Source organism: Rattus rattus, chromosome 1 (genome assembly GCF_011064425.1).
Source record: "Rattus rattus isolate New Zealand chromosome 1, Rrattus_CSIRO_v1, whole genome shotgun sequence".
Taxonomy (NCBI): Eukaryota; Metazoa; Chordata; class Mammalia; order Rodentia; family Muridae; genus Rattus; species Rattus rattus.
The window spans coordinates 160,160,118-160,185,344 of NC_046154.1; the positions used below are offsets into that span (position 1 = coordinate 160,160,118).

The 25,227-nt window shown below is 34.1% G+C and overlaps 1 protein-coding gene and 2 pseudogenes across 1 annotated transcript; 2 read left to right on the forward strand and 1 right to left on the reverse strand.

Moving 5' to 3' along the window:
• Positions 1-764: 764 nt before the first annotated feature.
• Positions 765-1,709, reverse strand: LOC116889902 (olfactory receptor 6C1). The gene has a single exon (XM_032890725.1). It carries the CDS (start codon positions 1,707-1,709, stop codon positions 765-767), a length of 945 nt encoding a protein of 314 aa, XP_032746616.1.
• Positions 1,710-13,118: 11,409 nt separating this feature from the next.
• On the forward strand, positions 13,119-13,240 carry LOC116890568 (annotated as a pseudogene).
• A 6,017-nt stretch (positions 13,241-19,257) lies between these two features.
• On the forward strand, positions 19,258-20,198 carry LOC116889904 (annotated as a pseudogene).
• Positions 20,199-25,227: the final 5,029 nt, after the last annotated feature.

The following is a 25,227-nucleotide window of genomic DNA, read 5'->3' on the forward strand; positions in this document are numbered from 1 at the left end:
AACTTATGAAAATGAGCATCAGCTAGCATGTCTTGGCTAATATAAAAAATACCATACATTTTATTCATCTGTTGTGACCATCTCATTCTGGCAGGCTAGGAAGTCTATGAATATGCCCACGAAAAGCAGAAGCAAACCTTGAGTGATAGGCCTTATCAACCTGATCAGAAACATCTGCCTTGGGTGCAGATGTGAGCTTTGATGTGCCAGAGCTAACAAGTCACGGCCTTGACATGTTGAATTTAACAAGCTGCAGCCTTGTCATCTGGAATTAACTAACTGCAAAGATATGGAAACTTATCCCACTGCTGTGCTTTTGCTACCTCCAAATTAATGTTCTGGGAATGGGTTTTGTGATTTCTCCCTTTGTATACTCTGTTATGAATATTAAACTTTGAACCTTGATCAGAACTTTCTTGGCTCCATGTTTCTCTCATCCCCTTCCCTTTCCATTTCCAGCTATCCTTTCAGGTGAGCCCTGCTCGAACTTAAGTTGTTGGATGCCTTCAATGGGTATTCTTCGATTTGGCATTTAAATCTTTTTTTCAAAAACAAAGTGAGTTTGGAATATCTATAAAAGGGTTTTAGCACACATCAATTGATTATCTAATATGAAAAGGTCATCCCTGAGAAAGTAAAACTGTGTTAGAACTGTTTAGGAAAGCAATTTTAATTGGATGTTTAAAGATAGAGAGCTATATTGTTATTTATTCCATTTTGTTATTTTACTTGGCCTTCAACGTACCTCTCCATCAGAATCCACATCATTTCATGTACTTTTGAAAAAATACCATCTTCCTTACCATGTTCATAAAGGCTCGCCTGACTTGCTGATTCCTCAGGCTATAAATGAATGGGTTTAACATGGGGGCTACTGAGGTATTTAATATGGCAACTCCCTTGGTTAATGATGCTCTATCTTCAGCTGAGGGTTTAATGTACATAAAAATGCAGCTGCCATAAGAGATGGAGATGACAATCATGTGTGAAGAACATGTGGAAAAGGCCTTTGACCTCTGACTAGCAGAAGGAATTTTCACAATTGTTCTGATGATATGTGTATAGGACAGAAATATTAACACCAAAGTGAACATTAGGGTAAAGACAGCACAGGAAAACCCCATCCTCTCCAGAAACTTTGTGTCTGAACATGAAAGTTGAAGCAGGGGGAAATAATCACAGGTATAGTGATCAATGACATTAGACGCACAGTAATCAAGCTGTAGAAGTAACATCAGTGCAGGGAAGATGATTAGGAAAGAAACCAGCCAGGAGGCAAAGACCAGCATTGTGCAGACATTCTGACTCATGATGGTCAGGTAATGCAAGGGCTTGCAGATGGCAATGTAACGGTCATAAGACATGGCAGCTAGAAGGTAAAATTCAGTAACTCCCAAAAGGATGAAAAAAAATAACTGAGCTATACAGTTGTTGAAGGATATGGTTTTATCTCCTGAGATAATTGTGCCCAAAAACTTGGGTATGGTGACAGTTGTAAAGGATACTTCTAAAACTGAAAAATTCCTCAGGAAGAAATACATGGGAGTCTGGAGGTGAGAATCCACCAATGTGAGAGTGATGATGGTCAGGTTCCCTGTGATGCTGAGTGTGTACGTGATGAAGAGAAAGATGAAGATCACAACCTGGAGCTTTGGGTCATCTGACAATCCCAGAAGAATAAACACTGTGGTTTCTGTATGGTTGCTCATTCTGCAGTTATTTATTTCCTTCTGCCAAATCTTGATACAAAAGAAGAAAGAGTCAAGTAGAATTGAGGATTCATGAAAACCAAAGTACGGGGCTGTCATATTGTTCAAGTAGTATGCTGTTTCCACCTGTAAGGGTAATTTAATGTTCTTTGATTGCATTTCTTTGTAGAGAGAACAACTCCACATTCAATGCAGTTGAAAAAGCTTGGAATCAAAAGTGTAATACAATACCTCTCATCTCAATGAACAAGGAAATTATGAATAATATTCTCATGTGCTATATAGAGAAAAAAATACTCTTGTGTGAGAACAGAATGGTGGTTCCCCAAATAGGAACTATGGATTTAGCATATATTCCTGTGGCCGTGTTCTAAGGTATGTATTTATTTAATGCTATTAGAAAGAGGGTTTTACTTTTCATAGAGAGTGGAATGATCTTGTAACTGATATACACCTAGGAAATTTTAACGATATTTTGTGTTGTATCTGAACCACTTACTAGCACAAAAATCCGTTAACCCCATTTGTTCCATTTTCCCATAATGCAAATACACAGTTTCTTCTGCAGACAAGTCAGTATTACAGGGCAACTTTAAGTTATAAGTGTTAAGGTATGTTAAACATTTGCAAATTATATCTGCATGATCATGATTATGAGTACATGTAGCTCAATGTAATGACAACCAAATCACTTTCTCTCACTCTTTCATTTCCATGACATTAGCAGTAACACTGACTGTCTCCACAAGTAAAACCTTACCTTCATTCCTGTCCATAGACTCCACCATGCTGTCCTTCCCTTTCAACTCCTACTTGACATAGTGCATTCACAAAAGGTAAAGATTTCATTATCAAAGCTATTTTAATATACGTTGTGCTTAGCATAATATTTGCTTAAAGGAAGAGTTTGCCCAGTTAATGTTAGCTCTTATTTATTCATTTAGCATAATTATCTTCTCTATGGTATACTGTGTATTTGTATTATGTATGTTTTTATCTTTTGTATTATAATGTGAGTTTTCTCAATTATTTACTTTATTTAATATGCATAGGCACTTGTTTAAAATCTGTTTTGAAAAAAATTTCAAGTGAAATGTATATAAGGGAATCTACAATATACACAAACATACACATATATTTTTAAATAAATGGGGAAATATTATTTTGACTTCAGGGTTTCTTTGGTTTTGATCAAAATTGTTACTTTTTAAATCTCCTGCTCATGAAGTATCTCATGATCAAATAGATAAGATTTAATTACTACTATTAGTTGACATTCTTACAGTAAAATTATATTAAGACTCATTTAAAAAGAGACAACAGAGTTAAAATAATTACAAATTATTTCATATATGTATAGTATGCTTTATGCTAGCTCTTTAAATGATCTCTCATGGCGTAGCATATTTTCAATACAAAATATTTCCTTAATTGGGCATTATCCACATGAGGGTCTATCATGGTTTTTATGGAACCGGAAGGACTGACTTTTGAAAAATGATTTTTTTAATTACCATATGCTGTAGCACTTTGTAAGTCATGTTAAAATTAGTGTACTTTATCCCTTAATATAAATTTTAATTATTTATATCATAGAGTGTGGCAAGTGTTAGAAGTATGCTTAAAAGTATCATAATAGTGACATTTCTGATTTTTTGGCTGATTTATTTATAAAACTGTAAGAGTTACATGAAAAGACTTATAAACTTTCTTGCCCCCAACTGTATGCCATAAGTCTAAAATGTATAATTGTTGATAAGCAAACTAATTCTTAGAATTAAAAATATACAAATACACATTAGATTAGTGCTATTTTGGATGTGAAAATCCATCAATGCATCATATTTTATTTGCTTACCTCTACCTTTCTTCTTATATATATATTATAATTTTAATATTTACAGGTAACAATGTAATATTCCCATTTCCCCTATGGATTAGAAAGGAGAACAGGAAGAGCTGTAAAGAAATGTCTTAGTGAGTTGCTAAATGAGAGCATTCCTCTCCCAATAAAAAAGTAAAAAAAAAAAAAAAAAGGAAAAAAAAAGAAACATTTTCTACCAGTCTTCAAAGGCCAGAAAAACAGTCTTAAGGAAACTACAAAGTTATTTGTTGTTCGTAGATGATATAAGACCCTGCTCTAGGACTGTTGTAATATATTTTTTATGAAAAAATGTTTATGAGAACTCAATGTATTAGATTTACTTGTCAACAAAATAGGTTTGATACAAATTCTAAAAATGCATAGATTCCTAGACCATTAAATTATACCAATAATAAATTTCACTTAAGAATAAAGATTATTGCATGCATTTAACTAATCTGTTTAGGTTCAGAATGTTTTACTTATTTATTTTTATGGATGTGAATACTCTCTGTGCATGTATGCCTGTATGTCATAGGGGTCTCCAGATCTCCTGATAGTAGGTTGTGAGGTGCCATGTTGCTGCTGGGAAATAAACTCAGGACCTCTGGAAGAGCCACCAGTAATTTTAACCACAGAGCCATATCTCCAGGACATTGGTCAGGTTATTAACATCTCATTTCCATCCACCCATTTCATGAAAACTACATTTTACTTATCTTCTAAAGAATCTGAAAAATTCCAAATAAAAATGAACAATGTTAACATTTGTTCGGTATCATGATTGCAATAAATTATCTGGGTTTCCCTTATCCACATATTATGTCCTTTCCAAGTCTCTACAGTGAAATAAATAACAACGATGACTCTTAGAAGAAGCTAGGCAGAGTATGGGTAATTTATATAAAATTCACAGGGAAAAACCATATTGGACAGTATATTAGACTGAAAGGTAAAAAATGCTCTTTTTTGAGATACATTAGTGAGTTTGACTAATTGCAATTTAATTTTGTTATGTGTATTTGATTATTGTTAGTGATATTGTATGGTACAATGAATGATCATTTTCTTAAATTTGAAAGGCCAGTTTTTCCTCAACTTTCTCTACACTTATCTATTTTTTTCAGTCAACCCTCATTAGATAAAAGTTATTAGAAAAAATGATACAGAGTACATGACCAAACATATTTTGTTGATCACATTTTCTTAATTCTTTATACATTCAAATATTGAAGAGCTGTTTGTAATTTTGGAGGATAGGAAAGATTAGTTACTTAATTCAAGGTGTGAGTAATATCTAGCTCAGCTTCACATTTCATGTTGTAATAAAATACTCTACAAACATGGAGTTAAATAATGAGGTAGAGAGGATTTAGGATGAGTTGGGAGAGTGGAAAGAATATGATCAAAATATGAGCAAAAGAGTTAGATACATGATAACAATAAGTAAACAATATACAAGAAAAATATTCTTAGTACACACTCACTGCATGGTCTGAACCATGACAATGATTCTTTTAAGACTTGATTTTTTAATTCAGATTGAACAGACTTCTCAGAATTCACTGAATGGTTAGATTTATTTTTTACTAAATTATCTTTTTTTTGTACTTTCACAGCTATTTGTGGCTTTTGTTCCAGGAGATATGAATAGAATAAATTTAATATGAAAAAGATCAATTTCAGCATTAGTAGTCCTTTATAGATAGAATAAAAGTCCTTTATACATAGAGAGAGAGACTATTGAATTATACTTAATACTAAAACTCACACCAAAATTGTTTTTAATAATTAAAAAGAAGAAAATCTGATCTATTTAGAATAATGCTAGTAGAAAAGAAAAAATGAATTGTAAGAATTTCACAAAAATGTTATAAAATTAATAAGTAATATTTCACAAATATTTGTTTAAGTTTTATACCAACAAAGCATAAATTCCCTTATGTACACTTCATTTAATGACTGAATTCTCAATTTGACAACATATTCATAGTAGCAATAGTTTACGAAAGGCACTTCAGGGATGAAAGGCTTGTGTATTTTTTATTCCATTTAACTATTCTAACACATTTGTGTTTTTCATTAATTTATACAAATATCGGATATCAATAGATTACTTACAATTAAGAAAATTTCTTCAAAAGAGCACTAAATATCTGTTAAAAACAGAATGAGATTTGTGGAGATAATGAATCTTTGCTTTTAACCAACAGAATATATAAAAATTAGCCTAAGCACTCATGCCACATTTCAAAATTATCGTAAATTTTAAATTTGACAAAGTGGAGTTCTCAATTGATGCTTAACTTTTAATGACTTTCACTTTCCTCTTTATGATCAACTTACCTGTGATTACATACAGCTTTTCAGAACTGATAGAGGAGTGGATGCAACGTCGTTAAAAACTTCCTCCGCTAGAAAATGAGTTTGGGATTCATTGCATGTGTTTTCAGATATGTTTTCTCATTTTATTCAAAGTGAATTTATTCCTTTTATTGCCGAGCATAATGAAGAATGAAGGCAGACACCGAAATCTTTCCAGGAGATGTTTTAAAATACTCATGGTTTGTTAATATATTTTATGTTGCAAGGAGTACTTAAAGGTTTATTCACTCACTCTGCAATTGGCTCGAGGGACCAATTCACTGAATCAAAATTATGAGCAGAGGAATGTATACAAAACACCAGGGAATATCAACCATAATTGTATTAGTATTAAAACTGGAAAAAGAAGTTTGGGGACACTGTCCAGTGAAACAGAGTAAGATCACAAAAAGAAGAAATTTATGCTGTTTTTTCATGCAGTTTAAAATCTCCCCACCTTTACATTTTTGATTACATTAAAACTCCTTACACTTTATGTTCCTTTTATCTTTCACTGAATTGCTCGATGACAAAAAATTAATGTTATAATTCATGTATCAAATATATTAGGTTCATCTTCCTTGAGGAGGCCATAAATACACTAATGTTGGATTGTTATTAAGGTTCAATATTATTGTGCAAGATTTTAGCAAATTCTATTGAAAACAATAGAACATGGTTATTTATTTTGCTTGCATTTTATTTAATTTTTTGAATTATTTCTTTTAATTTTTGAGATCATAATATAATTACATGATTTGAGCCCTTTCCTTTCTTCCTTCCAAACTCAAACATGTAACTCCACTTGACCCTCTTTCATATATATGGCCTGTTTTTTCATTAATTATTGTTATAGACATATATGTACAAGAATATGTATATATATATACATATATATATATAGTATACAAATATACAATCTGTGAAGTCTGTATAATGATACTTGTATGTATGTTTTCTTAAATGATTATTTAGGATTGGAACAGAGTTGTGTTCTTCCCTGGGAAAGACTATTTCTCAAAATTTTTTGCTTGTTTTTTATTTTGTTTTATTTTTTCATGTTTTAATTTCAATTTTTTATGCAATATAGTGTAATCATGGTTTCCATTTTCCAAACTCTTCTCAAATCCTCTCCACATCCTTATCCACCCAGCTCCAAGCTACCTTTCTATCTCTTGCTTGCTCTGTAAATCAGGTTATTATATTATCTACAATTGGTCAGAAACTACAATCAAGTTTCTCAACTTTTCTTTAGTATTGGTTACTTACACAGAGGAGATAGTAATAGTGATTTTCATATAGTTATAAACAATGGTGACACAAGATACTCCATACATATTTCATTTTCTAAGTGTTTTCTAGAATAATTTATATTATTTTGTCTATTTTATTTAGCTTTAGAACATTTCTTAAGATTTATTTTGTGTCCATGAATGTTCTACTTATATGTACATATGTGTACCATGTGTCCATGGAAGTCAGGAAAAGGTGTTGGCCCCCATGGGTGCTGGGAATTAATCTCGGGTCCTCTGAAAAAGTAACCTGTGCTCATGTCCACTATGCAATCTTGCCATATGCACATAGCATAATACAGAATTTTTAAAAAGTTAGAATATCTAGAACTGAAGTTCAGGTAAAATATTAGTAATGTAATATTGATTTGATTAGTGATACTTCGAATATAATTGTCACATACATGATTATGGCTAAACTAAATGGGTAATCAGTCAAACCTAAACATCATAAATCTTGAAAACAGACTGGTAATGATGATGTGTGTTGATAAGAATATGGCAGTAATAAAAGATAGAAGCACTGTGTATAATAAGATTGTGCTCTATACATGTGTGAGATTATAAAATAACAAAACAAATAAAACACTAAAATGGAGATTACTGAGTCAGGTAGTTATCCCAGTGTCTAAAAACCTTAATGATGCAACACTGGCAATCTAATGTGGACCTCTGTGATTCACATCAAAAGATGAATCTGGTGCTACACAGTAATGTTCCCAGTGTGCCTACCACAGTATTGAAGGCAAAGATAAGAGTTGGAGTTTGGAGAGCAAAAACTGACTCCTTAAAATTGTACTCTGACCTCACTAATATACCATGGTTCATGCCACACAATAACAATAATAGCAAACACATACACACATAAACATGGAAGATATAGAAACAAGACCTAGAATTTCAGGAAATCTAGGAAATAAAAATATTATGAAACTCAAATTGTTTGTTAGTAGATAGTAACATTTGTACACTCAGTAAGTGAAGAATTATTTGAATACTGTACATAGAGAGAAAAAAAGTTTACTGCAGATATGTAACTCAGTCCATGTACAAACTGTTTCATTTGTGACACATAGGAGAAAATTTATGTTTGTTAAGGCAGTGATATCTCTATAAAATCAAAATATAAAGTGGTTTTATTAAGAATAATCAACAAAATAATTTAAATTCTATAGTAACTAGTTTTCCATTGAGAATTTTATTCATACTTCAGATTTTTAGTTTTTTTTTAAATTTGGGATTATAACATAAGCACACTTCTCCCTTCTGTTTTCTGCCTCCAAACTTCCCACATACTCTCTATTCTCTTTCAAATTCATGGCCCCCTTTTTAAGAGTGTGTGTGTGTGTGTGTGTGTGTGTGTGTGTGTGTGTGTGTGTGTGTGTGTTCCTAAATAAAACCTGTTAATTCCATAGTATGTCACTTGTATGTATGTTTTCAGGGCTAACAATTTACCCACGTGTTTTTTAGCCAGATTGAAATGTGTGGTCATGGCTGTGATCCAAGCTACTTTGGAGAATGAGGTTTAAGAAATAGTACCTCAGCCAAGTCTGGGCTACAAAGAGGAAGCACAAGAGTTACATGGTGAGAGAGCATTGAGATAGATTCTATAATATCAGTAAAATATATAAAGGAATTAAATTTCCATTAAATTTTATCAAATATTTACAATGACATCTCTTCACATAAGCACATTTTTTTCCATTTGTTCCTGTAAAAACCTACCTTATGAACCAAGTCTTTAAAAACTTGTTTTACTTGCTGGTTTCTCAAGGTATAAATGAAAGGGTTCAACATGAGAGCAACTGAAGTCCTGAAAATAGCCACTGTTTTGGTCAGTGATGTTCTTTCATTTGCTGAAGGCTTCACATAGATAAATATACAGCTTCCTTAGGACATGGAAATGACAATCTTGTGAGAGGAACAGGTGGAGAAAGCCTTTTTCCTCTGACTGACTGATGGAATTCTTAAAAATAGTCTTGAAAATGTACATGTAAGATAAAATCACCAATGCCATCGTGGACAGTAGAGAAACCAGAGCAACATAGAAACCAATTACTTCTAGGAACCAAGTATCAAGCAAGAGAGCTGTAAAAGGGGAAAATAGTCACAGTAGAAGTGAATGATGACATTGGAAGCACAGAAATCCAACTTTTTTAAGTGGTGGGAAGATGGAATCCTGCTAGCCATGAGGTGAGGACAAGAAGGGTGCAGGCTTTCTGATTCATGATGAGGGTGTAGTGAAGTGGCATGCAAATGGCAACATAGTGATTCTAACTGTAGAAGAAAAAATTCTGTCACCCCCATGAAGATGAAGAAAAATAACTGAGCCAAACAATTATTATAGGAAATGGTTTTAACTTTATTAATTATTGATGCCAAAATCTGGGAATGGAACACTGTGAACATAACTTTTAAAAAGGAGAAATTATGAAGGAAATAATACATAGGAGTCTTTAAGTGAGAGTCCAGCAATGTGAGGATGATGATGGTTAGGTTTCCAATGATGCTTACTGTGTAAGTTATGAATAAAAAGATGAAGATTACTACCTGAAGCTCTCTGTTGCCTGATATTACCAAGAGCACAAACTCTGTAATTATAGTGTAGTCTTTCATAATTTTTTCTCTTCTGACAAAACATATTTATGACAAAGAGATCGAACATTTTATTTAATGGTGCAGAATTGAAATCTCTATATTTTGATATTACCATCTCAAAATTTCTTGTAAGAATTTTGCCAAATTTCAACTAACACTTTGGTAATCAGTATTGTCTTCCTTCATAAATACATATAGATGTCATTAATTTATCTTCAAAGCCAATACTTGTTCATTACTATTAAAACAGAGACCATATACTATGTTAAAAAGTGAAATATACTTATGGATCAGTGTTTAAAATTCCCTTATTAGTGTTTATATATGAAACCTTCGCTTACACCCAAAATTTCTATGAGAGCAATACAACCGTGAAAGACAGATTGCTCCATGGTAATTATTAACTTTACCTGTAATTTGAGCACTGTCATGAAATAGCTGCCTGAAAAACACACATATTAATTTCTAATTTCTGACACTATCTGCTTTTATAACTGAAATATGTGATATTTAAAGTAAATTCTGATGCTATTTGAAACTTACAGGATTTATTGAAAGAATTCAATGAACTAATATACAATGCATAATATTGTACAAATTTTCATTCTTAGAAAAATCATTTTTATGTATAACTACAAGTACTTGTGTGCTTGCAACCAGAGAGATATAGGATTATCATTATGTTGGTTATGATAAGATAATATTAATAAAATATCTAGAAGATAGAAATAAAATAAACAATACATTTATATGATTATCATATGAAATAGTTTAATGAAAATGAACTTTTAAATATTTGCTTAGTGTTTTTACCCTTACTTTTTTGAGAAATAAAAGGAATTGACAAGGAAGTTTTGTTCTTTTGTATGGAAATAAAGCATTGCTTTCCTCGTTGAAGTCTATCCAGATTAAATGTAAAAATTGTTAGATTTACTTTATTGAACTTATAACGTACATGTTTAAACTAGCTGACCTGTTTAAAAACTAATATCCAGTAAACAACATAATGTCTGTTGCCTAAGTTCTTCATTTTTTGTGATATTTTTCTCTGTCTATAACAGGATATGCTTGTTATATCAGGATATCTTGGAAAGAGATAATTATTAAAAGTTATAATGGACATTTCCCCTTTTCCATATAATGTTTTGATAATTACTGATGTTCTTTTTGCAGTATACATATTTGTCATTAATTTGTAATTAAACATTCAAGGCAAAAGTCTACTTATTATTGTTTGAGGAATTGTCAAACTATATTAAATGTGCTTATACTAAGAATAAATGTTAAAATGGTAATTGGAGAAGTTCTCCAATACTTTTTAATTATAGCATTTGAAAAAACAGACAACATGAATTTATTTAAAATGCACAACATTTTTTTCTTATATTGTATAACTGTACATTAGAAATGTATAATTCCCATTGAAATGTAATCTCAAAATTTCCCAAAATACCAAATATATTTTATTATATTCTTCACAATAATTTTTGGCATTTACTTTTTTGGCATTCATGAACATATATTTGTATAATGGGAATATTTTGCTATGTACCTTTGATTGGCCTGGAACACACTATGTAGACCAGATTGGCCTGGAATTCATAGAGATATGCTTGCCTCTCTATACAATATTGTTGATCCTTCCATATGAACAGAATTATGACTAGGAACTGCACTGTAAAATGTTCTGACTTGAATCACCATAATTCTTTAATTTCTAGGGAAAGGTATAGTGTGACATTTTAAAGTTCCCTGCAGAAATTAAAGAATGAGTATTACATAAGTATAAGACAACTTTACCTTCTGTTCACTATAAATTCCTGAGAGACTAGCTTGAAGAAAGGAAGGAGGCAAGTAGAGGTTAATTCAGGAGATCTGATGCAGTCATGACATACCTGTTCAGATATCACTCAGTATAGGAAGATAAAAGCATTGTAAGCTAATGAGATCATACAATAAACTCACTTTCCCTTCTGCCAAACTTAGCTTTCCTAGAAATCACATGGACTGTACACTCGGGACATAATTTGTTCTTAATTATCTGGGGGATTTTTTGAAACCAAATGAACTATACTGCAAAGGATGCTTTGTTAAGAGTAGAATTTTAATTCTATTCATCTGTACATCTCAAAGGCACAGAAAAAATAAACAAATGAAAGCATTTTAGTATCCTTACATATCAGAAAACTTTATTTGCTCCCAGTGAGAGTATAACATGTTACATCCATTATGGAAATCAATATGGAGCTCTCTGAAAAGCTAAAATTAAAACTAGCACATGACCCATTCATAGGCATATACCCAAAGGACTCGAAATACTACCACAGAGGTACTTGAGCATTCGTGTTGCATTTGCTCATTTCACAATACCAAGAAAACGGGACCACCTTAGTTGTTCAACAACAGATTAATGTGTGGAACAATCATTGAATGAAATTTTATTTAGCCATAAACAAGAAATTAAATGGTAAAATTTGTAGGAAGTTAACTTGATCTGAAAATTATATATTGGGTAAAGTAATTTAGACTCAGAAAATTAAAAAAAAGAATTGAATATTTTAGGCACATTCAATTTTAATTTTTATATGTTTGCAGATGTCTAGGGTACATATATTCATATGTACATTCATATGTACATTCATATGTATATTCATGTGTATATTCATATGTATATTCATATGTATATTCATATGAGGCTGTGATTATGAGTGTAGGCCATATAACTCAAAGCTAGAAAAGAGGATTTAAAAACATAGAAGATGTAACACTATATATAACATAAAAGGAAGAGACCAGGTTGGGAAGAATGGGTACAGGTTGGAGTCAGTTTGGAGAGAAGTAGGAAGGAAGATTAAAAATGCAAATTATGTATAAAATATAATTATGAAATGAATTACTGGTGTTCTAATTTAAAAACACAAAGCATTAAATAGAATATTTTAATTAAAAAAATAAAATTTTAAACTAACACATAATTATAAAAGTGAATACATAATAGCTATAGTAGCATAGAGGGACACATAAAATGGTTTTACAGTTCCCAGTGAACTTCTATTTTCTTTATATTTTAAATTAGCCAATTAATTGTTTATGCTGTAGCCTTTGTGACACTTTGTCTATAGTTTCTCTCTCTCTCTCTCTCTCTCTCTCTCTCTCTCTCTCTCTCTCTCTCTGTGTGTGTGTGTGTGTGTGTGTGTGCACGTGTGTGTAGACATGGCAAATGGAATCTGTCAAGATGACAAAAAGTATGAGTTTAGAATATTATACATTTTAAAAGTTTGATATTTTCTGCCTGCTTCTCGAAGTGTTGCAGGTGAGGCTGCTGTGTCACATGTAAATGACAGAGAGGAAAAGGCTATTTCTACACTCAGTGTCTGATCTACGAACATCTGAATGATTAATAGCCTAACATTCCCTGAACAAAAGCAAGCCTGAGAGTATCAATCCAGCACCGGGAGGCTTGGACAAGGAGTTAGCCTAAGATGACCACCAGGTTGGTGCCAGGTAGGCCCAGACAGTTCCCAGGACCAAGAGCAAGCTAGAGACTAGATAAACTGAACTTGAGACTATGAGCCCCAGAGGCAGTGAGTCCAAGAACAAGGACCCTTGCATGTGCTCACATGGGATGGCCAGGTGAGGAGCAAGCCTGATATGACCATCAGACTGGTGCCATGGGGCCTGGACCAGAAGTTAGCTTGAGACAGACCACCAGTTGGCCACTACTGGAGCCATGGTTGGTGGGGTTCAGATCATGCCCAAGATGGCTCCGGCAAGATGCCATAATGCACCCTGAGTCCACTCCTGAGATGACTCCAGACACTCAGAGACTCCAGGGACCACGAAGAGAAGCAAGTAAGTGATGGAGAAATAAAAGAGAAACAGAAGGGAATGGTATGAAGATGGGTAGATCTGGAGACTCAAGGGTAGTGAGGAACACTTAGATGTGAGTAGACAGTTATGGCACCTGGGACCATGGTGGGATCCTAGCCTGGGCTGCCACATCTGGGTCTTTGGCCTGGAAGCAGTACAGACCTGTTACCATCAAGGGCCAGGCAGATACCCCTGGTTTGGCCTGCCTCCTGGGGAAATGTTAATATGAGGACTATACAGAACTGGTCCTACCCTTCATCTAAGCATTGTGGGAAAGCTGGCCTTACCCCTAGCCAGCTGCTGAACTCAGGAGAGCCCCGGGGAGTTGCAGGTGAGCCAACCTCTGAGTATGGGAGTATGGGGGAGCTGTTCCTACCACTCATCTGGGCAGTGGTGTGGACCAGGGAAAAATACCTTCCTAAGCCTATTTCCAGTTGCCACCTTTGACAGGAAGAAGAACTGGCCCCTGGGTTATCAGAATGGAGAGCTGTCCCTGCACCTGACCTGCTGCAGCACTTGGGGAAGCAGGCCCTGCACCTCATTTGGAATGCACAGTGCAGCTGGGACTTGATGTGGGGGTTGTGGTTGAGCAAGCTTGTCTGCATGAGTATGAGAGGGATCCCCTACCCCTACTTCTGTTGTCACCACCAAGGGCTGACAGGAGAGTCATGGGTCATGAGAGTGGGAGAGCATTCCGTGAACTTAACTGGGTAGAACAGTAGAACTGATCCCAATGGCTGGGTAGTGTGTGACAACTAAAGTAAATGTATGAGTGTGGGAGAGCTGGTCCTGCCTCTTGTGTGCTGGGCTGTCGCACACCTCTGCCTCATGAATTACTGTTTATAGCAGGCAGGAGAGCTGGCCCTTTGATCATAAGAGTGGGAGGGCTATTCTCCAGAAGAGATACTGTGTATATTTTATAATTTATTTTATTTGTTCAACAATTGCTTTTGTCTTATTTAATAGTAAGTGCTATTTCTGTAAATTATTGTGAAATTTTTAATTTTGTATATTGCACAAGTAATTGGCTTCATAATGGAAGTTTTATGAATACATAGGTCATTATTCTTGATTCTCATTCTTACCCTCCAATTCTCATCTCATTCCCCCACTATCCTTTAGTCCCTTTCTATGCTACCATTTCCCAAGACAGTCTTCTTTCACTTCATATCCCATGTTCCACGGTCCTTCCTTTTATATTCTAGTTTACCTTTTTTATAAAAAATATGAGCAATCTGTATAAAATTAAATGTGTGGGTGTCCTTTAAATCAAGATGTCCTCTTAATTTCCATTATAACTGGAAAACAATAGACTACCCATGACTGGCAAATTGTTCTACTTTAAATCAATCCGGATTTGAAGAACAGTATATGTTAACCAGAATAGTGGAACAGATATGAAACAGATAGTTTGTATGAGTAGAAGGCATCAGCATTTACGATGTGAATAGTCCTAGCCTAGAAATCCTGTATGTAGAATGACTTATGTAATTATGTCCACATTTGCAAAACTATAGGAATACACAAAATACATTTCCTTCTTTTAACAAAAGATGGGACACTATGCAAATCTCTATCACTAGAACCTTGGAGGCAAGAACTACATTTATTATAATCCTAAATGCAATTGCATATATATGTATGTATATATATATATATATCAAGAAAAATCACACAACACACACATACACACACACACACACACACACACACACACACACACACACACACATATATATATATATATATATATATATATATATATAATAGAACAATTGATGAGAGCTAGATCCCTCAGATTTCTTTTATGTTTCATTTGGGAGTACAGATTTATTTGATTTTTTCAAGTTCTGCAAAGACTGTCATTTGGATTATGAGGGGAATTTTATTGATCAGTAGACTGCTTTAGGCAATATAACTACATCAACAACATCAGTTCTACTAATCTATGTTCATAGAAATTTTTTATCATTTTAAGTTACATTTTTTTGTATTTTGATCTTACTTACATGATGCATATTTTTGTCTTCTTTCATTGTTTTTCCCTAACAATATTTAACAGCCAATTCTGTGCCTCTGTAAACACAGTTACAATAGTTAATCTTTTGCTTTCCCCCCATAAATGATCACCCACGTAGGATCTTGGAAGAGAGTAACACTATGGTGTCATACCTTTTGACTTTAAAATAGTGGTGGAACCAGCAACATTGTCCAGTAAGTAGAGTTAATTGTGTGAAGGCCTGATGAATTGAGTTCAGCCCTTGAGTCTCATAGGTAGCAAGAAAATATTGACATCCACGAGTTGTCCTCCGATGTCTATATGTGGTTTGGAAGCACTCACTTATCTTTGGATACACACATACATATACAGACTCCAAAGCTAACTAAATGAAATAAAGAAAGAAACAATTAAAATGAAACAAAAAATAGTAAAACATAGTGTTGCAGTTTCTAGGATGAATATGGAAGCTGCTACCATTCCAGCACAGGTTAACTCTTAGAGGATGTTGAAATTTTTCCCACAAAACTTGTTCTGAGAGCCATTTTCCAGATTTTCTCACTTTCTTGGTAATAGGGGCAGACAATAGAAATACTATTAGAAACTAAGGCTTTGTAGATATAAATATCAAGAGCAAGACCTATATGGCCATGCCTAATCTGTACAACTAGAAGTTATACTATGAACATCCAAATGAAAGCAGAAAGGAAAGCAAAGCTTCAGCCATTGACCCTTGTATGCTATATTATAAAAGTGCAAAGCAAGGTGTAATAGCTATACCAAAATTGGCATGGATTATTATGTGTACAACCACTCTAGTGTTGCGTTTAGTAATCACTCAATGAGGAAGACAGAGGGCACACTTTGAAACTGATACTGTGAACTCAGAAAAAATATCATTGCAGAAGAAGTCACAGGCACCAGAGGGAAAGTAACTGCTATTGGTTTGTTAAATGAATGCAATGCACCTTTTAAACTTTTTTCCACTGGATATTTATGGTTTTGCCCATAGACTATTACTTCAGTGATCCTTGGAGTTGTAAATGTGGATATCCACAAAGATATAAGTTAATACATACTTGATTTATATCACAAACAAAACTCAAGTTTAAGAGAATTATATAAGTATAATAATATAATACTTGATAATTTTAAAATATTGAAAGAAAACTTGGAGGTCAACTTCACATTGCTCTTTTTTATTTTTCAAAACATTCTTTTATTTTCTGTGTATGAGTGTTCTGTCTGCATGCGTGTCTGTATACCACACATGTGCTCTGCTTATGGAGACCAGAAGAAGGTGTTATATTTACTGGGACTGGAGTTGCATGCTGTTGTGATGTCATATGGGTGTTAGGATTCAAATGCAGGTCTTGTATAAGAAAGTCAGTACTCTTAATCATACAACAATCTTTCTAATCCTAGTTACACAACTCTTATTGATGATTAGGAAGCTGGGATACCAAAGACACAGAGCAAAAACAAAAAAATAAATAAGATTACACCAATGTAAAACAAAAAAACAAAAACACCCCAACAAAATAAGAAGATAATGCATATAAGCATAGCTTATGAAAAAATAAAACCCAACAGGGGACTAATTTTTGAACTATGTTGCAACTACAGTGAACTGTTTATGTTTCTGAAAAGCATTTTCTTGACTTTTCTAAGTCATTTGTGACACTCCTTTGGGATGATTTCCTAAAGTTCTGATAGACCTTGGTACTTTTTTATTACTATTAATGAGTACATTGGAGCAGGGATCCCTAGAGGAGTATGCTGTAAATTCAGTAGATCCCCTGAGTTAATTGGAAGTAAGAGACAGCGAAACTAGTACATTTTTAAGTACAGTGTTGGCTATGAAGCATCTCTTTGATCTAAGAGCTGTGTATATTGCAGCAATGAGTTCATATTCTTATTAATCCTGATGCTTTTGGATATAGAATGACATCTAATTGTAGCACTCAAGAGACAGCAATCTCAACACTGAAAGCTAAATTTTACAAAATTCAGCCTATCAGATGGCTTATGATAAAATTATCACCATAATCACAACATTCCATAGTAAATGTGAGTTTGAAGGAATGTGGACATTCTTTATGGACGTATATTATGTATTGTGCCTTGTGTGACAAAAATAGTAACACAAACTGAAATTATCTTTAACAAAGCAGAATGGTTAATGTACACAAAAAAGTGTGTCTGTGGTAATTTTAAATTAATTTTATAATGTGAAACTAAATAAGTCCAATTAAGGTAGTTGTGTTTGGAGTACTGAATTTTTTATGTTTTATAAAATATTCTGAGTGGTAGGTATTTTGAGATTATATTTAACAAATGAATATTTTTATGCTATTATATCTATAATTATTTTTCCTTGACTGTTTTATAAAATAATGTGAAAATGCTTAATAAGTAATTATTGCCATTTGGTGATACCATATTTCTAAGTCTGCTAAGCCTACATCAATCAGTAATGATACTATCTAGTCATCTTTCAAAATATGCATTATGGATAATAGGAAAACATTAAATATGTACACTTGAAGAAATCTTGTAAGTACTTAGTAACTAAAACCTGAATATCTTAAGAAGTCAATCTTAAAATTAATCACTAATACTGATTTTTGTAAAATTCTATTATGTTTGTAGCATTGTTTTTCCACAAAATTATTTTTTAAAGTTAGTATATGGAAAGGAAAGCAATATTGATGAGATAAATGAAAAAGGAATAAATATAGGAAAGAAGGCATGCTAGTAGATTAAAGGCAAGAGAACACCAACTGGTTATTCAACACCAACTGTCACCCCTGAAACCATACACAAGTAACACTACAAAGACTAAGCAGGTTGTAGTTAATGTATTAAGAATACATGTATATACATGTATTTATGAAAAAAGAGCCTATGAATTTGAAAGATAGCAAGAGTGCAGAGTACATAGTAAATTTAGAGAGAGTAAATGGACAGAGGAAACACTGTAATTAAACTATAATTTCAAAAAGAAAGTGTTTTTAAGAGTCCATAAATAAAGGGTTGGCGATTTATCTCAGTGGTAGAGCGCTTGCCTAGGAAGCGCAAGGCCCTGGGTTCGGTCCTCAGCTCCGAAAAAAAAAGAACAAAAAAAAAAAAAAAAAAAAAAAAAAAAGAGTCCATAAATAAGCAAGAACCAGTGGGACAAGTCTATAATCCCGGCTACTTCAGAGGCCCAAGCAGAAGAATAGGATCAGAAGCTTCTGGCCTGCATGATAGTAGGGGCCATTTGGAAGTAAACATGTTAATTAGCATTCATGCAAATTAATGAAAAAACACTATCTGTTTTTTGGGGGGAGATATGGGGACTATTTGAAGAATGTTTCCAAAAAACAGACTAGGACAAGTTTTTAATTGACCTATGGCGTCTAATTATGTGTCACCTGAAATTTAAGGCTAGAAAACACTTGAAAATGGATTTTATGACATATCCCCCTTTCTGCTTTAGTGTAGGTATATAAATTCTAATGCACACAAATATTTTGTTTCTAGTTTCCTATGTCTGTTTGCTAAGGCTCACAGATGAGGATGAAAAATCAGTCAATGGAACTTGACTTCATTCTTTTGGGATTGACAGATGACCCTGGATTGCAAATTGTGGTTTTTCTGTTTCTCTTTCTCAATTACATGACCAGCCTCTTGGGGAACTTAGTCATTGTGCTCCTCACTCTGCTGGACTCTCGCCTTAAAACTCCAATGTATTTCTTTCTTCGTAATTTCTCCTTTCTGGAAATCATGTTCACAACAGTGTGTATTCCCAGATTCTTGACAACCATTGTGACTGGAGACAAAACTATTTCCTATAATAGTTGTGCATCTCAGTTGTTTTTCTATCTTTTGCTGGGAGTTACAGAATTTTATCTCTTGGCTGCCATGTCCTATGATCGATACAATGCCATCTGCAGACCATTACATTACCCTATCATCATGAACAGCAGAGTGTGTCATCAACTTGTCCTCAGCTCTGGGTGACTGGGTTCTTGATCATCTTTCCCCCAGTGGCAATGGGTCTAAAGCTGGATTTCTGTGATTCCAGGGTAATTGATCATTTTATGTGTGAAACTCTTCTGTTTTGCAGATCTCCTGCACAGACACTCATGTCCTAGAAATGATGTCCTTTGTCTTAGCAGTGGTGACACTCTTAGTTACACTGGTACTAGTAAGTCTCTCTTACTCTTTCATCATTAAGACTATTATGAATTTCCTTTCTGCACAGCAAAGAACCAAAGCCTTCTCCACCTGCACTTCCCACATGATTGTTGTCTCCATATCATATGGTAGTTGCATCTTCATGTATATTAAACCATCTGCAAGAGAGAGTGACTATGTCTAAAAATGTAGCTTTGCTGTATATTTCAATTGCCCCTCTTCTGAACCCCTTCATTTATACACTAAGAAACCGGCAGGTGAAAGAAGTCTTCTGGGATGTATTGCGAAAGACTATGGGCTTTTTAAATAACAAAGTTTAAAGTTGCATTGTAAATTGCAGCCATACATTAAAAACGAAACTCTAGTTCAACTATTTTTTTTCTTTTTTATTGGAGCTGGGGACCGAACCCAGGGCCTTGTGCTTGCTAGGCAAGCGCTCTACCACTGAGCTAAATCCCCAACCCCTAGTTCATCTATTTTTATGACTATTTTCCTATATCAGCAGTTATTTCTTGTACGGGATGTTTTTTCTGAGGAGCCCTTTAACTCTAGTCTACCTTGCCCTCTACTTTCCCACGAAAGATTGAAAGATTGTACTCTGCAATAACTATCTTCCTCCAATTCCTTCCTAAATGTACCTCTATGGTTAATGTTATTGTTTATTTCATACCTGTTTCCAGAAATCATTGTACTTGAGTTTGATTCCCAGAACCCATGGTGAGAACTTTCCCCAGGAGGTTTCCTCTGACTTCTATACATGGGCGCACATGCACTTAACATCCCCACATCAAACATTCCACCCCTTTCACCTTACCAGACACACAGTACAAATTAGGCAAGCAGTTCTGCCCTAGCTTCTCCATGTATTTCATAGGAAAAAAGTAGTCCACAGGGTTGTTTTGTGAGTATACTCTACTACGACTATGGATCACTCAGTAAAGATAACACCTGAACGTCTGAAGACAGAAATACGTGTCTCAAAATTCTCTTACTCTGATAATATAGGTGGACGTGTAAAGACACATAGATACCTGTCTCACAGTTCCCTTAATGTGATAATGAAGGTTAAAGCAACAAGACAGAAGAGATGGACAGATCAAATCATGACAGGATCTGCTATTCAGAAAAGAGTGCAGACTTGAACAAATCATGTCAATAATGTCCACATATACTTGTAAAAAGTTGCCAAAAATTTGAATTATTCATGTTATGCTTTTAATTGGTAAATTGTATTGCATATGTTTTTTAGTACAGATATGATATTAAATATGACCAAATGGTGACAAATCATCAAATCATATATTTATTACCTCACACATTTTTCATTTCTTTTTGGCATTTCAAATTTTCATTTCTAGTTTTTCTTGCTGAGGCATGATCAATATATGTATATTTTGTATGCACCTTATATCTAGAAAGATGTTCTGTATTTAGTTTTTGTAGTTAGAGAAGCCAATGAAATTGTGTGCAAAATTGACATATCAGTGTTACCCCTTTAATTTTAAAGTGATTACTCTGCTAAAGAAAATCATATGTAGTTGGTATTAGAATGGGTGGGGATGAAGATGGTCATGTTTCTAAACCATCTGTATTTTTTTGAGTAGTATGTAAACCAAGGGTGGATCAAGCAGATAAAATCAGATCACTAGGAGAAAGAAATAAAAACATAACCAAGATTTAAAAGGTGAAGCTGTTCACATTGTTATGGAAGCAAATAATTTTCAGTTTGTAAGGCTGAACCATTGAGCTAGCACTTTGAAATTGTTCTGGATGCAGAATTTTGATGAAACAGCTAGTGAGTCACTTTGTGAGGCTGGATCATTGGTGTCTTGTCCTTTTACTCTGAAAAATCTATAAAGTTTTAAATATAACATACATATCTCCATTAACATATGTATGAAATGTGCAATGTGCATATATCCACTAAAGATGAATCTCTGCACTTTGAGCAGCTGAAAGGTATCAAATTTATAAGTCCATTTAGACTGCATAGACTGTATAAAATGGTGACATGTAATAATAAATCCTGAGGATGTTATAGACAAAAGATTTGTTGACTGTACAATGATATGTCTTAGCATTCTCAGAGCTCTTCCAATGTAGTGTGATCAACATTCATGCTTTCTACTGTGTTTTTTCTTAGCTTCATTCTTCATGTATACAGACAAGATTTTCAGGAGGTCTTCTCTAGACAAATTTTATCTTTATTAATTCTGAAGGAATGCACAACTTTTCTACTCCTGTGGGGGGAAAAAAAAAACAAAACCTATTCCCTAACGCAACACAGTTTCTGACTTACATTCTGAGGTGATCAAATGTAGGCTCATTTAACTCAGCAGTACTTCCTCAAAACAAGTGTTTTACCGCACATATGCTTCCTGTCTCATTGACATTTAAAATACGTAAAGTCAATAAGCATTGTTTGATCTATGTCTGGGAGAATACATATTCCCCTATTTTTGATGAACATTTCTTTAATAGTGTAGTTAGATGTAAATGGATTATTGTATTATAAATTATTTTAGCAGCTCTATTCCCCAAGAACCACACAGACAAACCAAGATTTATTTCAAGCTTCACCTCAATATCTGGACAGTTATTGATTTACATTAACATCTAAGCTATTCTGATTTTCTACCATCCCCATCCCCTAATACTTGAAGTTTAATATTGTTCTAGCATCAGATGTCCTTCTCCATGCTGTCTTCTCACACCATTTCCTCATGGCTCATCTGAACTTCCCGTGGCTGGCAGAAGTTTCTATCACATTCTTTATTTTGCCCAACCATTGGGTTATCAGTATTTATGATAGGAAAAAGAATAAATGATAAGAAGTGTTTTCACAAACTTAAGACAGGAGATTCTACAAATATGCATTACAATGCTTTGTCTGAATTGAAACAAGATATGATGAGAGAGAATTCAGCATTTGAGTAACACAAGGATAACCTTTACACGGTGAATAATATTACACCTACAGTTAGATATTTACAATTGTTTAATCTGCAGGATATATTTGTAACAAACTTTATGTCATAATGTCTAAAAGAATGATTCAGTCTATGAATACATATATTGCAACACCATCAGCTTCAATCTATAAAAACATCTTCAAGATAACCATCATCTCCATTAAATAAGAAATTTCAGAATGATCCTTTTCAGAACTTAAGGCAGAAGCCCATTAAAATCCTGAATAGTCATCAATTGTATGATGTATTAACACATGCACATATTTTAAATTTCAATCTCTACAAAATAAAACACACAATTGATTGTGTTATATCACTCCAAAGTGTCATTATCAAATATAATCTGCATTCTTAAGAATAGTGACATTCACCTAGTGATTGATCCTTTACAATATGAATATAATATCAAGTCAAATTATATTGGTTTTTAACTGGAGCCTCTTCAGCTAGCATTTCTATGGCCTGACACCCTGAAATTTTGTCACAAGGCAGCATTATAAGCTTGAGATTGGATTTATTTGGAGATTCTTCATTTGGGAAAGGTTCTTACAATATCTATTCCATCTCCTCCATAATCTTACATTTAAAATTTCAGTATTTCCTTCTTCTAAGTCTGATTCATGCTAATCCCTTTAAAATAGGAAATGTATTGTTGGTGTGATTGCAAGCTGGTACAACTACTCTGGAAATCAGACTGGAGGTTCCTCAGAAAAGTAGACATTCCACTATGTGAGGACCCACCTAGACCTCTCCTGGGCATATACCCAAAAGATGCTCCAATATACAATAAAGACACATGCTCCACTATATTCATGGCAGCCTTATTTATAATAACCGGAAGGTGGAAAGAACCCAGATGCCTTTCAACAGATGAATGGATTCAAAAAATATGGTACATCTACACAATGGAGTATTACACAGCTATCAAAAACAATGACTTCATGAAATTCACAGGCAAATGAAATGAACTGGAAAATATCATCCTGAGTGAGGTACCAATCACAGAAAAACATACATTATATGTGCTCATTGATAAGTGGCTATTAGCCCAAAAGATTGATTACCCATGGTGCAATCCACAGGCCACAGGAAGCTCAAGAAAACAGACGACCAAAATGCGGATGCTCCCACTCCTTCTTAAAATGGGAAAAAAAATATCCATAGGAGGTGATATGGAAGCAAAATTTAGAGCTGAAACTGAACGAATGGCCATTCAGAGCCTACCCTGCATGTGGCCCGTACATATACATATACATATACATACACACACACACACACACACACACACATATACACACACACACACACACACACACACACACACAGCCACCAAAACTAGATAAAATTGATGAAGCTAAAAAGTGCATGCTGAAAGGGACCAGATATAGAACTCTCCTGAGAGACACATCCAGAGCATGTCAGATACAGAGGTCAATGCTACCTTCAAACCACTGAACTGAGAACATGACCCCTTTGGGGGAAATTAGAGGAAGAATTGAAAGAGCTAAGGAGCTTGCAACCCCATAAGAACAACAATGCCAACCAACCAGAGCTTCCAGGGACTAAACCACTACTGAAAGACTGATCCTGGGCTCCAAATGCATTTGTAGCAGAGAATAGCCTTGTTGGGGCACCAATGGAAGGGTAAGTCCTACAAAGTTGGACCCCCAGTACAGGGCACTATGTGGGAGGGTGGTAAGGGTGATGGATTGTGAGAACACCCATATGGGGGATGGGGAGGGGATAGGGGATTATGGACAGGAAACCAGGAGAGGGAGTAACATTTGAAATGTAAGTAAAGAAATGTATCTAATAAAAATACTTACTAAAAAAAACAAAAATTAAATCAAAAAAAGAAAATTCTAGTAATAATTACTTTGAATAAAAAGGATATGTAAGATTACAATCATTATGGAAAATATAATCTTTTGTGTACTGATAATATAAACAAAATTACATGAGGCCCTTATGTTCTCTCTCACTGTAGTCTCTATTTTTTTTAATTTTAAGAAAATGTATTGATAATGGGATCAGGGAGTAGGTATTTTGAAACTTCTATTTGTTTATTAATTTAATAAAAATATTTTACTGAATCAGTATACTTTTATTTTCATTAGTTTATTATTCACTTTGTATTCCTATATCAGTCCTCATTCTTTTTTCAGTCCCATCTTCCCATACCTCCTCCAACTGTTCCCTACTCCTCTTATCCTCTTGGAAAGGGGGATACCTACCCACTGTATAACCTCACCTTATGTTTATGCAGGAAACTAGGCCCATCCTATTGAACTGAGGCCAGACAAGGTGGCCCAGTTAGAGGAACAGGACCTAGAGTCAGGCAATGGATTCAGAGAGAGTCCCAACTCCAGTTGTTGGG

Excerpts from the sequence above, each read along its gene's own strand:
- LOC116889902 (XM_032890725.1), bottom strand. The coding sequence starts at position 1,709 with ATGAGCAACCATACAGAAACCACAGTGTTTATTCTTCTGGGATTGTCA.